This window comes from Ovis aries, chromosome 7 (genome assembly GCF_016772045.2).
Source record: "Ovis aries strain OAR_USU_Benz2616 breed Rambouillet chromosome 7, ARS-UI_Ramb_v3.0, whole genome shotgun sequence".
Lineage (NCBI taxonomy): Eukaryota > Metazoa > Chordata > Mammalia > Artiodactyla > Bovidae > Ovis > Ovis aries.
In genome coordinates, this window is record NC_056060.1 from 14,168,998 (window position 1) to 14,185,226 (window position 16,229).

The 16,229-nt window shown below is 39.6% G+C and overlaps 1 protein-coding gene across 1 annotated transcript in view; it reads left to right on the forward strand.

Annotated features, from left to right (window-relative positions):
• IQCH (IQ motif containing H) overlaps positions 1 to 16,229 on the forward strand; it is a 160,236-nt gene that overhangs the window by 23,057 nt on the left and 120,950 nt on the right. Inside the window, exons 4-5 of the mRNA XM_060418882.1 lie at positions 1,577 to 1,615; positions 15,939 to 16,229. The exon at positions 15,939 to 16,229 is cut by the window's right edge and continues 261 nt beyond it. Of these exons, the coding sequence (XP_060274865.1) occupies positions 1,577 to 1,615; positions 15,939 to 16,229 (330 nt within the window). The remainder of the gene's footprint in view (positions 1 to 1,576; positions 1,616 to 15,938) is intronic.

The following is a 16,229-nucleotide window of genomic DNA, read 5'->3' on the forward strand; positions in this document are numbered from 1 at the left end:
AGTTTGTTGCCATGCCCTCCTCTAGGGGACCTTCCCAACCCAGAGATTGAACCCAGGTCTCCTGCATTGCAGGCAGATCCTTTACCGTCTGAGCCACCAGGGAAGCATGTTATTGTGAAGTTTCCTTTATCGTTAAGCATAGGATAATAGAACAAGTTCCCCAGTTTTAGACAGATATCTTAATGCGGAAGGGAAAGGGACTCTATTCTCTGACCTTGGGACCTCAGAGTACAATGCTCATCCCAGTGGAGATTCTCCTGGTTTAAAGGTGCTGGACTTTTATAGCTTGCTTTCTTATGTTTATGAGCCACAAACAGACTTGTGATAATTGAAACTTTTCAGCATAGAAGGAGACAGCTGGCAGTGTTTTTCTTTTTTCTTTTTTTCTGGGCTTACCCTATGGGGTCATGTTTACAGCTGCTCCCATTTAAAAAAAAAAAATGAAAGCAGAATTGATGAATGACACAGAAGAAATTAATCCCACTGTGTCTACATAGTCAACTGTTACCTGTTCTTTGTAGACCTTATCTTTTAACATCCACGCCTTCCTCAAGATGTTTTCACTGTATTTGTAGCACGGGTGGGCTGTGTCTCCTTAAGAGATTTCCAAGCTGTTTATGTAGCAGTATGTCATGTGACATCCCAGTTGCCATGGCAAATATTTGTGTTTCGTGAAAAACGTGGGTTAAGAAAAAAATTCAATGTAAATGGCCAAATCCCAAAACAGACAGGCCTTCAGGCTAGTGTTTGGCCTGCACCATCATTGTTTCTATCTCAGCTGTTTAACGGGCTGTGTGTGCAAGGCCATGGGCTAACGTGCATAATGGGAACAGGCGGGCACACCTGTTTTGCTTCTCACCGTGTTGGCACTCTCAGACTCCACAGTTTATAGGTAACAGAGCTACAGGTAATGTAAATATGACTAAGTTTTATCTAGTGAGCGGAATACCTCAAAAAAAAAAATTTTTTTTTAAATAATGACATTTCCTGAGTGCTGATTAACCCTGCCTTTAATTTCCTGTCTACTGACTTCACCAAGCTTTCCCCTAGTGCTAAAAGCAGTAATATCTAAAGATTTTCCTAATAGTCCCGAGTTGCTACATTTCTGAATTGACTCTTTAATGGTAAATGAAATTATTCATAGTCTCTGTGGAAAGTGTCCTAGTGTGGAAGTTGAAAGGCTAAGAGGAAGACTGTGATAGGCCTGGCCTCGTGATAAACCCAGAACAGAGCTTGGATCAGTCCCCACCACCGGGCAGTGAGGTGCCACATAGATAAGCCCTTTCCTGAAAATGGAACTTGGCATCTGATTATAGTTTGTCGTTTTTAGTATTTATTTTGTCAAACTCTTTCTTCAAAGCAAACAGGGCTGTTGGCAAGCAGCGCATCACTGTCTCGGGGTGGGGAAGGTCTTTCTAATTATTAGCTCCTGCCTGCCTGGAAAGAGGGAACAGGCTGGCCCAGCAGGGAAAGCTGGGGAAGTGGGGGGAGGGGGAGACCCTGTGCCTTCTATTTGCTTTGTAAAATTACCCATGAGAGTCATTTTGATTTAAACTGTGTCTGTTCTTCATTGTAGTGGAAAGGCAGAAAGTCAAGAGGATATCATGATAAGAAGGTCTGTAATTTCTGTGACTAGTTGAAATTTGGGGTCTGTCACCTGATGTCCCTTCCTTTTGCTTCAGGGCAGAAGTATGGGAGGCGGGTTTGACAGCTGGAGACCAATGAAAGTTGTTTCCCTCTTCTTTTAGAAAAGAAATTAAATCATGTTTTCAGAAAATATGGTTCGTTTAAAATGAAAAACACTCCCCCCTCCCTTTTGGGACTGAATTATTTCTCAGGCTGCAGTCCAAAAAAGTGATTTAGCATACTCAAATTTTTCTGAATCACATCAGTCTTTGACCTCTATCAGAGATTTTTGTCTTTTAAAAATACACTTAAAAATGATAAAATACGAGAAGCAGACTCCAGTTGTTCTCCAGCACGTGCTTACACACGCGCACAGGGGTGTGCGTATGTGTTCGTACACATGTGCACTGCACTCTGCATCTATGACGTAACAGGTAAGGGTGTGGGATTTAGAGTTAGGCTGACCAAAAGAAACAAGGAAACCAAAAAGTTGGAAAAATAAAACAGTCCCCACAAAGGAAAGTGCATGCCAGCAAGGAACATTCCATAGGGTCATGTGTGGGTAAGAGAAGTTCCGAACATTCAGTTAGTAAGGAGCAGAGCAAGAGAGAACCAGATTTTCCTCTTACTAATAGAGGAACTTTGAGCAAGGTACTTCAGTTCTCCGTATACCACTTTCCTCCTCTGAGAAATGGGGATGATACCTCCTTTCTCTAGGGTGGCTGTGAGGATTAGAGGTGTTATCATGTGTGGAAGTACTTTGGAATGATAAAGTACTTATTTCACAATTCACTAGTCTATTTTTAAGAGCATCTTCCAGGCCTCCTCCTCTTGGTGACCTTACCAGAAGGTAAGTCAGAGGGAGTTTAGTCACCCCTTCTCAGTGAAAAAGAGTTCACGCTTTGGGTCTCTTTATACTCCTGCAGAGCTGAGAGCAGACAGGGCTCTATTTACAGCAGTGACAGCATATAGTCGTTCTGAACCTAGACAGAACGTGCTCCCGGACAAACTAATCAATTCAATCCAATCCCCTAACTTCCCTTTACTTCCTGCTGTGAGGAAACTGTGAGCTTGCTTCTGCACCTTAAAATTAGGATGTGCTTTAAGAATACTAAGGCATTCTCTATCTGGAATATTTCTAACAGCTCATATTGATTGTGTTCTTAAAACATGCACTAAGTATTTTCCATACCAACTGAATGCTTGTAGCAGCCTGGAGAAATCTCTGTACTGTCATTGCCCCCAGGCCCGCACAGCTGGTAAAGAGGTGCAGAGGCTCCAGAGTTTGTGCCCTGTCCCCATACCAGGTTATGAACTTTTCCCCATGGACTGGTTTCCAGATACTATTACTACTACTTTTACTACCAGCAGCTAACATGCATGTGTACCTTATCTGTGCCAGGCACTGAACTTTTTACAAGGAACATCTCACTTCATTTTTACAACAACTCTATGCAGTAGGTACTATTATTACTCCCATTATACTGGGAGGACCTACATACAGGGAAGTGAAGGTCATCCAACAAGTGGTAGAGCCGGAATGAACTGCATGACCGCCTAGAGCTCCGAACATTAGACATTTTTTAAAATCTCAATAATTTTTGATGGAAATCTTTCTAAAAGACATATCTCTGCCTCCCTAATGTACTTTTAAAGTGTTCTCTAATCAGTATCATACATGTATATGTCCAGTTTCTGGGGTCTTTTTATTTCCTTCGGTATCAGGACAATGATTGTCACCTCTGTGCTCAGGTCTGCTTTAATTGGCTCTGAATTCAGCAGCCTTTTCTATCTGCTAGATCATTTAACTAAGTATCAATACATTTGGTTGAATGATAAGTTTGAGTCAATCAAGTTCAGTGTAAGGATCCAAGGAATAAAATAATAGACCATAGTAGAGTTTGTAGTAGTTATTTCAAGAAATCAAAAAAATAAAAAATAAAAAAGGAATCTAGTTCAAAGGTTTGAAGTTTCTAAAATTGCCTCTCTCAACAAATAAATCTTTTTATTATTTTAACAACTAGGAACATCTCTAGTGTTAAGATCCACTTAATTTTAATTAATATTTTGATTTTAAAAATCTACCTGTATAGATAAAACAAGCAAAGAAATGCATTTATGGGACATAAGAGTCCAGGTTGAATACATGAGTGTGTTTGCTTCTGAGAATGGTGGAGGGAGAGGAATGAGCTAAAATGAAATATAGAGAGGACTTCAGTTGTCCCTAATGTTTTGTTTCCATTATTTAAACATATATAAATAAATATATTTTAATGTATGATATAATTATAAATGTATAAAATGTACTGCATTTTAAATATTAAAATTTTAATATATATTTTTTGTCTTCTTTGCTTCATATATATATGTGTGTATATATGTATATATCTCATATATCTCTATTATATATAATCTGTATTATCTAACAGTAGGACTTCACAGAACAACATAATTCATCCTCATGGAGGTCCTCCTGATTTAAAGATACTGGATTTTCTTAGTTTACTCTCACGAGTTTATCAGTCATGGATATATATATATATATATATATGTATGTATGACATATTTATATGACAAAATATGTAATATTTATATGTCGAAGAAGACAAAAGATTAATGTACGTCCATGATAGATGTTTTTATTATTCTCTATACTTTCCTGTAATCTAGAGACTTTTTCCAAACTAAAGGAAAACAGATAGAAAAAGGAAATCCTGTTTCTTAAGCCATACACTCTATTGTAAAATATCCTTTGGTATAGAAAGATTAGGTTTGAGTGGTAACACTGTAATATCAAATGCAGGGTCTTAGTTCTCTTAGTTACTGTTGTTACTGTCTTTTGTATTTTCCCATCACATATTCTTAATCCTCTTGTTAGAAAACTATATGTTACACTGTAGCTGAACTATTTTAATCAAGCAACACATGTTAAGTTGAGCATGTGACTGGCCTGCAGTCTCCTTTCCCCTATCTGTATAAAGAGGATATTAGACCAGGTCATTGTTTCTAAGCAGTTTCCACATCCCCTATGACACTCACCCTGATGGCCCTAGGAAAAGGAGAAAGGCAGAAGCCATTACCTGATTGCTTGACATTAAATTATAAATGTCAAATTATTGATGAGTATTAAAGGGAAATAGATGGGGAAACAGTGGAAACAGTGTCAGACTTTTAATTTTTTGGGCTCCAAATCACTGCAGATGGTGACTGCAGCCATGAAATTAAAAGACGCTTACTCCTTAGAAGAAAAGTTATGACCAACCTAGATAGCATATTCAAAAGCAGAGACATTACTTTGCCGACTAAGGTCCGCCTAGTCAAGGCTATGGTTTTTCTAGTGGTCATGTATGGATGTGAGAGTTGGACTGTGAAGAAGGCTGAGTGCCGAAGAATTGATGCTTTTGAACTGTGGTGTTGGAGAAGACTCTTGAGAGTCCCTTGGACTGCAAGGAGATCCTGCCAATCCATTCTGAAGGAGATCAACCCTGGGATTTCTTTGGAGGAAATGATGCTAAAGCTGAAACTCCAGTACTTTGGCCACCTCATGCGAAGAGTTGACTCACTGGAAAAGACTCTGATGCTGGGAGGGATTGGGGGCAGGAGGAGAAGGGGACAACAGAGGATGAGATGGCTTGTTGGCATCACTGACTCAATGGACGTGAGTCTGAGTGAACTCTGGGAGTTGGTGATGGACAGGGAGGCCTGGCGTGCTGCGATTCATGGGGTCGCAAAGAGTTGGACATGACTGAGCGACTGAACTGAACTGAAAGTTATTAATAAATAAAAAGCTTCCAGTTTTCTTTGTTATAAATAAAACTGCCATGAACATCTTTCAAATTTGTGCATAAATCTTTGTCAGTCAGTTCAGTCGCTCAGTCGTGTTCGACTCTTTGAGACCCCATGGACTGCAGCACGGCAGGCTTGCCTGTCATCACCAACTCCCGGAGTTTACTCAAACTCCTGTCCATCGAGTCGGTGATGCCATCCAACCATCTCATCCTCTGTCATCCCCTTCTCCTCCTACCTTCAGTCTTTCCCAGCATCAGCATCTTTTCCAATGAGTCAGTTCTTTGCATCAGATTGATCAAAGTATTGGAGCTTCAGCTTCAGTGTCAGTCCTTCCAATGAATCTTCAGGACTGATTTCGTTTAGGATGGACTGGTTGGATCTCCTTGCAGTCCAAGGGACTCTGAAGAGACTGCTCCAATAATAGAACTTCTTGGTCAAAGGATACAGACATGTTCAGATACAAATAACCAAACTTTCTATTAGTGCTCCAAACCTGAAGCTATGAGTTTACAAATAATTTGTGTGATCATAGAACAGCATTGAGCTATAAATCTAGCCCAAGTGGCATTGAGTTTAAATTTTACTATTCACTCATTCATTCATTCAGAGATTCTCTACTGACCCTTCACAGTGGGTCAGGCAGGGTACTAGGCACTAGGAATATAGCAGTAAACAAAACAAATCAAGTTTCTGCCTTCTTGGGATTTGTATTCTAATAAGGGTAAAGGAAAGTTGTTTATTTTAATATGTGAGGTAGTGGCAAATGCTATGAATTAAAAGTAGAATATATTGGATTGGCCAAAAATTTCCTTTGATTTTTAAGTAAAAGACACATCTTTAATTTTCACCCAAAACTTTATTGAACAACATATTTGCTCTTTTGTTCCACTACCTTCTGCCATTTCCCAGGCAACTTCATAATTCCATCTTCCCAATAGTTTGTTCCATTTGAGCAAAGAACTGTTCCAGGTGCCTTTTACAGTCTTCCAGGGATTTGAAATTTTTTCCATTAAGAGAATTCTGTAAAGACCAAAATAAATGGAAATCCAAAGATGCAATATCTGGTGAATATGGTGGATGTTCAGAACTTCCCAGCCAAGCTGTAACAGTTTTTGCCTGGTCATCAAAGAAACATGGTTTTTCATTATCCTGATGGAAGATATGTTTTCTGTTGACTAATTCCAGATGCTTTTCACTGAGTGCTGCTTTGACTTGGCCTACTTGGGAGCAGTTCTTGTTGGAATTAACCATTTGGTGTTCCAGAAGGAGCTTATAATAGAGGACTGACTCCCTTCCAATTCCAGCACATACACAACATCACCTTCTTTGGATGAAGACTGGCCTTTGGTATGGTTGTTGTTGGTTCATTTTGCTTGCCCCATGATCTCTTCTGTTCCCCATTATTGTACAGCATACATTTTTTTCATCGCCCATCACAATTTGTTTAAAAATGGAATGTTTTTGTTACATTTAAGTAGAGAATTGTATTTGGAAATACAGTCAAGAAGGTTTTTTCCCCCTTGTGTGTAACGCAAACATCAAAGCAATAACATACGCAAGCTGGTGCAAATGATTCTCAGTGCTTGATTTGGATATTTTGAGTATGTCAGCCATCTCCTGCCTGGTATAATGTTGATTGTTCTCAATTAATGTTCAGTTTGATCACTATCAACTTCAACTCATCTGACCAATTGTGGAGCATTGGCCAGGGAGAAATGTCTAGCATGGAACTTCACAAATCTTTTTTTTTTTTTTGCACTTCAGATGCATTTTTACCTTTTTTGAAATAATAAAGCATAATATGCCACAATGTCTTTTTTCCTCCATCTTCAATATTAAAATGGCTATATAAAGAATTCACCAATTTGGGGGCTTCCCTGGTGGTCCAGAGTTTAAGAATCCACCTTGCAATGCAGAGGACACCGGTTCAGTCCCTGGTCTGGGAAGATCCTATATGCTGCCGAAAAACAAAGCCCATGCACCACAACTACTGGGCCCGCACTCGAGAGCACTCAAGTCACAACTGCTGAGCCCATGTGCCTAGACCCTGTGCTCTGCAACAAGAGGAGCCACCGCAACCAGAAGCCTGCACACCTCGCAGCTAGAGAATAGCCCCCACTCACAAGTAGAGAAAGCCCATGCACAGCAACAAAGACCCAACACAGCCAAATTTTCTTTTTTAAAAAAATGAAGAAAGAAAATTCACCAATTTTGATTTTTTTTTAATGCACCTGATATGACAGCTGTCACAATACATTCTAACAAAATTGTTTCTAATGAAGTTAAGGACAATTAAGTTCTACTAGAGCCATCTTATGGAAAAAAACTGAATGAACCTTTTGGACTGTCCAATATATGTAGGTATAGAGAGCGTGACAAGATGAGGTATTATAAGAATTCTGCAAGTGTTTAGCGATCTGTGATCAACGGACTTGCTGTACACACATTTTTCCTCAAGAAAATTGTCATGTCAGACTTTACTTTGGTGATGATAGAGGGCCTTCTCAAGGCTTGCTCTTTTTCCTTTACCTATAGAGAAAATGATAATGTGTTTTTTTTCTCAGAAAACTAGAAATCCAGTCTGCTCTGGATTCCCATGCTGTTTGGTACATATCCCTAGCAGGTTCTACCCATCCATCATAATTGTCCAAGAGGCCCTGAACTATGTCACATTCTCTCAGAGAGTAGTAGAAGGGCAGCAGGAAAGATGAAATCAGTGCAGCAATAAAACAAAATGTCTCTGGAAAAGGAGACTTTACATTTGACTAAATATAGATTTCATCTATTTAAAAAGTCTTTTGATTTTGTTGTTTGATCTTCAGTCAGAACTGGATCCATTGAGTGGTTTTGCTCCAAAAGAATGCATCCAGAGGTGAGGATATTTTTTTCTCCTCAGGAAGTGTTTCAGGGTTCAGGAAAAATCATTTAAATAAAGATAGACTTCCAAAACAATTACAGAAATTATCCCTGGAGGATTGCTGCTGATCTGAGTGGCCTTTACGCTCAACTCAATGAGTTCATCTTTGTTGTTTAGTCTCTTTGTAAGGGTGAAGTGACTCTCACTTTTAACTGACCCTTAAGGCTTATGCAGTTTCTATGTCCTACAAACTGAGAGCAGTTCTGTTGATTTGCTGACCCTAAAATACTGGACTGTCTCCTTTTGGGATTCTCTCCCCATGACCATCTTACACAGAGTTGGTGCAGGTAGCTATTTCACTATTATAGCAGACTTGACTTGGACTTGGACTTGATCCCAGGTTGGTCAGACTTCAAGGCCAAGGCTCATTTCCCTGGACCTACAATATCTTATTTGGGTTAAGTAAGTTTGTAAGTTTGGGTTAAATAAGTTTGTAAATAAGTTTGTAAGTTGCTAGAGTTTCCTGTATAAAAGCTAGAAAAGGGTGGGGGTGGGGAACAAACCTGGGTGTCTTTCATGGTACATTAAGTAAAGCTATAGGAGATGATTGCCTGTGATTTGATGGCCTGACTAGCTCCAGGAGTGTATTAAACACAGATAGTACTGGAGAGGTAACACTGTAAGTCAGAGAGACATAGAGGGTCAAAATTAGAAGTGCCCTGTTGTAAATTGAAACCCCATGGGAGAAGTGACTTCCTACAGAGGCCACAGAGGAAGGTGGTGACAACCTAGATCCTTAATCTTCTTCAGATCCATCACTTTTCCACCATACCATGGTTCTCTGGCATGTTCATCAGGGCTGGTTTAACAGGCAGTGAAAAAGTCTTTACATATATTCTAATCTTCACAACAACTTCATAGGAACCTCTCATTTTTACAAATAAGAAACGTGTCAGAAAGGATGTTGTCATAGTCCACTCAGGATGCTATAATGAAATATCATAGAATGTGTGGCTTAAACAGCAAACTTTAATTCTCACAGTTCTGGAGGCTGGCAGTCCAAGGTCAGGGTGCCAGTCTGGCTGGGTTCTGATGAGAACCTTCTTTCTGGTTTGACAATGGCTGCCTTCTTGTTGTATCTTCACATGGTAGAGAAAGAGATCTCTTTTGTCTCTTCTCATAAGGGCACTAATCTCATCATGAAGACTCTACTCTCATGTTCTAATTACCTCTCAAAGGCCCTATCTCTGGGGACTAAGGCTTCAACATATGAAATTTGTGAGGACACAAACATTTAGTCTATAGCAGATGGTACGTTGTCCAAGAATACATAGCACAGGGTAGCAGACTTGACTTGGACTTGGACTTGATCCCAGGTTGGTCAGACTTCAAGGTCAAGGCTCATTCCCTGGACCAACAATATCTTATTTGGGTTAAAGGTGAGGCCAGTAACATTCAAGACTCCTCATGCTCTAAAGTTCAGGTCTGTGATTGGGCTCAATTCCTGAACCCTGATGAGGTCAGCTGTTGTCTCTGAATATTGTATGTATCTTTCAAACAAGTCTAACAGGCTGAGGTTTTGGTGTCTGTTCTGTGCAAACCTTAACACACTGTAAACCCGTAGTGAATATTAAAGAACAGGCCAGGCAAATGGCATCCCTGGTCATCAGGGGAGTAATGAATTCTCTATCTCTGGAGGTTACTCCATTCATACTCTGAACTAAGCTCTCCGTTAGAGCCATAATGGCAGGAAGAACTTAATCTTTTTCACACAGTGGAACTGGTTAGGTTAATTACTAGTGGATATGTCTGATTGTTTGAGAAACTGAACATTGGCTAATAGATTCAAAAGTGGTTTAGTCTATCCTTCTAGGCAAATCATTCTCTAAAGGTGATATCCATGTTGGATTATCCCAAGAACTGGAGCATTTACCACCAGGAGATCTTGTTTAAATCCAATTTAGAGATCCTTGGCTACAGTTTAATCCCATATCCACATGCTATCCGCATGTTTGAAAAGAACATTTTGATGAAAACATTCATATTAGATTTAAACACATGCCTTTCTTTCCCTGGAATTTTTCTTTGAGGTGGTTATGTCTGAATTTTAGAAGCTAATACTGGGCCTGTCTTTTTTTCTTCACATCTGTAACTTACTGATATAGGTAATCATCATCTGCACTGGTCATAGCAAACACCCTCTTCCAATACCCTCTGCCAGCAGACGAGTCTACACACGGACTGATATCACCAGACAGTCAATACCAAAATCAGATTGATTATATTCTTTATAGCTGAAGATGGAGAAGCTCTATATAGTCAGCAAAAACAAGACTGGGAGCTGACTGTGGCTCAGATCATGAACTCCTGATTGCACAATTCAGACTTAAACTGAAGAACATAGGGAAAACCATTAGGCCATTCAGGTATGACCTAAATCACATCCCTTATGATAATAGAGTAGAAGTGATTAGTAGAGTCAAAGGATTAGATCTGATATGCAGAGTGCCTAAAGAACTATGGATGGAGGTTCATAACATTATACAGGAGGCAGTGATCAAAACCCACCCCCAAGGAAAAAGAAATTAAAAAGGGAAAATGGCTGTCTGAGGAGGCCTTACAAATAGCTGAGAAAAGAAGAGAAGTGAAAAGCAAAGGAGAAAAGGAAAGATACACCCATCTGAATGCAGAATTCCAAAGACTAGCAGGGAGAGATAAGAAGCCCTTTTTAAGTGAACAATGCAAAGACACAGAGGAAAACAATAGAATGGGAAAGACTAGAGCTCTCTTCGAGGAAATTACAGATATCAAAGGAACATTTCATGCAAAGATGGGCACAATAAAGGACAGAAACGGTATGGACCTAACAGAAGCAGAAGATATTAAGAAGAGGTGGCAAGAATGCACAGAAGAACTATACAAAAAAAATCTTTATGACCTGGATAACCAGAATGGTGTGATCACTCACCTAGAGTCAGACATCCTGTAGCATGAAGTCAAGTGGACCTTGGGAAGCATCACTACGAACCAAGCTAGTGGAGGTGATGGAATTCCAGCTGAGCTATTTCAGATCCTGAAAGATGATGCTGTGAAAGTGCTGCACTCAATATGCCAGCAAATTTGGAAACTCTCACAGGACTGGAAAAGGTCAGTTTTCATTCCAATCCCAAAGAGCAGTGCCAAAGAATGTTCAGACTACCACACAATTGCACTCATTTCACATGCTAGCAAAGTAATGCTCAAAATCCTTCAAGCTAGGCTTCAACAGTGTGTGAATCAAGAACTTCTAGATATTCAAGCTGGATTTAGAAAAGGCAGAGGAACTAGAGATCAAATTTCCAACATCTGTTGGATCTAGAAAAAGCAAGAGAGTTACAGAAAAACATCTACTCCTGCTTCATTGACTATGCTAAAACATTTGACTGTGTGGATCACAATAAACTTGGAAAATTCTTTTTTTCTTTGGAAAATTCTTAAAGCGATGGGAATACCAGACCACCTTACCTGCCTCCTGAGAAACCTGTATACAGGTCAAAAGCAACAGTTAGAACTAGATATGGAAAAACAGACTGGTTCCAAATAGGAAAAGGAGTACATTAAGGCTGTATATTGTCACCCTGCTTATTTAACTTATAGGCAGAGTACATCATGAGAAATGCCAGGCTGGATGAAGCACAAGCTAGATTCAAGATTGCAGGCAGAAATATCAATAACTTCAGATATGCAGATGACACCACCCTTATGGCAGAAAGCAAAGAAAAACTAAAGAGCCTCTTTATGAAGGTGAAAAGGAGACTGAAAAAGCTGGCATAAAAGTCAACATTCTAAAAACTAAGATCATGGCATCTGGTCCCATCACTTCATGGCTAAAAATGGGGAAACAATGAAAACAGTGAGAGATTTTATTTTCTTGGGCTTTAAATTACTATGTAAGATGACTGCAGCCATAAAATTAAAAGATGCTTGCTCCTTGGAAGAAAAGCTATGACAAACCCAGACAGTATATTAAAAAACAGAGACATTACTTTGTTGACAAAAGTCCGTATAGTCAAAGCTATGATTTTCCAGTGGTCATGTACAGATGTGAAAGCTGGACAATAAAAAAGGCTGAGCGCTAAAGGATTGATGCCTTTGAACTGTGGTGTTGGAGAAGACTCTTTAGAGTCCCTTGAACAGTGAGATCAAACCAGTCAATCCTAATGAAAATTAACCTTGAATATTCATTGGAAGGACTGATGCCGAAGCTGAAGCTCCAATACTTTGCCCATCTGATGCAAGGAGCTGACTCACTGGAAAAGACCCTGATGCTGGGAAAGATTGAAGGCAGGAGGAGAAGGGGACAAAGGAGTGTGAGATGGTTGGATGGCATCACCAACACACTGGACATGAATGTGAGTAAGCTATGGGTAATAGTGAAGGACAGGGAAGCCTGACATGCTACAGTCCATGGGGTTGCAAAGAGTTGGACCTGACTCAATGACTGAACAACAACATCCTGCCTTTCTGCTTGTTTCAGACTTCAAATTTTTTATCTGAATAACTGCTCCAAAAACTCTCAAAGTCACCTAGTTAATAATTCCACTTTGCAAATGAAGAAGAGAATTTCCAAGCTAGTTGACTCAGTTAGAACAGGATGCTAATAGTTAGGCCACAGCCGCAGATTTGGACTCTATGTGGGCTGATTAGTAAGGCCAGGCATCTCATAAAGGTGTGACTGGTGTCCTGAAAAGAGCTAGGTGAGTATGCAGATGGCGCAATAGACAACCGTCACTGCTAGAAGGAAGCAGTGTGGCCATTGAGTCAGTAGCACTGTATCGATAGTACAGCACATCTTAAAAGAGAGGAGAGAGAAAGCAGCTGGGAGGAGAAGAGGAAGGAGAGGAAAAGGAAAGGGAGAGAAAGAGGGAAAAGAAGGAAGGAAGGAGAGAATGAGGAAGGAAGGAGGAAAGAAAGCAAGAAATAATTGTCGACAAGTTCATGGAGATAAATAGTAAGGGAAGAATAGCAGAAGGAACCAGAACCTGAAGCATGGCGTGACCTTTAATCAGGGCTCTCATTCCTAGCAGGCTGTGAAGCAGCTTTGTCTTTACCTGCTCAATGGATCTCACAGTGCTGATGCACTGCTTTAATTTGGGAAGCCTTTCTCTTGAGAGACATGTCTTTTCTTGCTCCAAGTCTAAAGTGTTCCCAAGTGTGGCATTCTCCGTGACAGATGTACTACAGTTATGCTTTAGCTGACTCTAAACCCATAGCTTCCCTGTGCCTGAGTGGTCTATTTGATGTCCAAGAGTGTGTTTCCTTTGAGAGCATGTCTTTACTGGAATATCATCCAAGAAGGTAGGAGGTGTAATCCTTTGTTCTAGAACAGCCCCTGTGCAATTCGGTCACCCCATTCCCACTGCACAGCTATTCTTTCAAAAGGTCTTAGATGCATTTGCTGCTGTGTCAATGCCCTAGACCTACTCCCTGGAAGGGCACTGTCTAATAGAGGCTTAAGAGTCCACTCCTTTCTAAACTTCTCCCAAGATTGCTCCAATTCCACACAACTCATTGTAAAGAAAAGAAATTTCAAAACTAGTTTAATGTTACCAAGGAGACAAGACTTTCTGGTGAATCTTTCGTTCATAGCTGTGCTTCTTATAGGAATCTCAGGGTCTTGTTCACAAAATCAACCACGTAACTGGCAGGACCAGCCAGTTCTGTACGTCTGTGATTATTCTGCATGTCTGTCCCTCAGTGATGAAGTACTGCCATTCTTCTCTGAATTCTAACCTTCCCACCATCTTCTTTCTTGAAGGAAGGCAGAAATGTAGCCAAGTGATACTGCTTTTGGAACACGTGCCCCTTGTCTTCTACCAGGAGCTAAGCTCTTCCTGCCAGGGTTGATGTCTGCCGAAGGAGGCATTGCTTCTCTAACTCCCTCTTGCCCGTCCAAGAAAAAGGAATTTGTTTCCATCTACCAAATAGTTTGCATTCTCTTTTAGAGTCTTGATTAGCTCAGAAAGGGCTAGAGTCTTGGTAAAATTCTTTCTCCATTGTTCTTATGCCTATAATGACTCAGAAAGTATGCAAAAGTTTGTTGCTATACAAGTCTGCTTCAAAATTCAAGGAAATTACCCCCTTTCAAACTTAACACTTGCTTTTCAGCATTTTTACTTGAGATGGCAGCCTAATTAATTACTCTACTGCCTGGAACCTAAGAAAAGAAAAAGAATTGAAAGGTGATTTTTTTTCCCCTTGTGTTTCCTTACTGTGGTTTTATTGTAAATATATCTTTGGGCTTGCTTTTCTCTTACCTTTCTGCTTTGAATTTGTTAGTTAATATCAGTTAACATTTGTTTAGTAAAGACAAAGCATGCACAATTTAACGTAGTAATACTCAGCACAGTGTTGTGGAATAACAGTCATTGATAAATTAACTGGGTCTTTTTTTCCTTTGTGTTTTGTGAAAATTCTTAGTCTATAATCTGGTAGAGATGGAGTTTATGCACCTGAAAATGTTGACATATTGAAGACAATCTGTTCCTTAAATCCCTTAGCGAGAAGCAGTCAGCACAGTTAAGCTGATACCTAGTTGACTAACGAGAAGGCAGGACCTGAAACACCTACTCCCCTCACACCTCAGGCCATAGGACTCATTTACACCATGGGACAGAATGTCTGTTTTTCTAGTACCATGGGTTTAAATAATGAAATGCAAGTAGTTTCATAGAGGACAGTGACACAAAATTTCCTTTTCCTTTTTTCTGTTTTTTAAAGCAATGTATGTATGACACATATTGCTTGTTGTCATCCAAATCTCTTATTTTTAAAATAGCATTTGTTCAGTTTTTTTCATGCAGAAAAGTGTAAAGAATAAAAAAACTGCCCAATAATCTCATTCTTAGAGAATGCCTCTTGACATTTAAAAATAAAAATAATATGTTTTCATGACTTAAAACTCAATCAGTACTGATAGGAACAAAATGAAAAGCAAATTTTTTTTGGTTTTAATTGTGAAATTTCAGATTCTGTCTGCCTGGGGATAGCTCCAGATATGTCCCTAAGAAGTGTCCAGATTTAAGAATGAAAGAACATGTGAAGATAAACCTTGAAAGTGGCAAGGGTGATAACATACAACATAATGCTTTTTATAAAACTAATTCCTGGATATTCAGAGAAGGTGACAGAAGAACTCCAAAATGCTGGAAAGTGCTGATCTGTTAGAAAAGTTCAGAACAGACAGGGCAGCTTTGAGGGGCTTATCTGAAGGAGTCGTAGAAACTGCAAAGAAAGGCTTCATTCTATTTTTCAGGATTGGTGGATAATTTATGAACAAGAAAACAGTGACATGCTTCCATTCATGCATGTGTGAAAAGTAAATCACAGAGATTATGGGGTCAGCTCACCATATCAAAGTGAACTAGATGCACAATTTTTATGGGATCAGTTTTACAACACTTTTGTAAGAATGGTTATAGCTTTGAGCAACCTCTAAGATATTCTTCTGGCAATGAGTCTGATGATTATATGACAGCAAGACTTTCCTATTATGACATGTATGATGTATGTATTAAATCAGAACTGTGATTCGTATCCTCCCATTCTCAGGTAATAAATGTTAATGTGATAGTGTATGTGTTGACCATTCAGTTATTTCATCTCTGCCGACACTTTCCTTCCCCAGGCCTTGAAAGTGACAGCACCTTCTAAGACCCAGAGATCACTGTGGGATTATGACTTTTTTATTTACAATGGTGTTGTAGACAAGACAGCCCCGGACTTCTTAGCTTTCAAGGAGCATTTCAGTTTGTCTTGGGGAAGTATTTTTTCTCTCTTGGAACACATCGAGAAGTTTCTCAAGGACTATGCGATACCAGAAGTCAAAATAAAAGCTAACAGTTTAGTAACGCTCCTTCCAGAGTTTGAGCTGAAGAATAAACTTACCAGATACGACCTTCTCTCAGTGTTCGAGAAC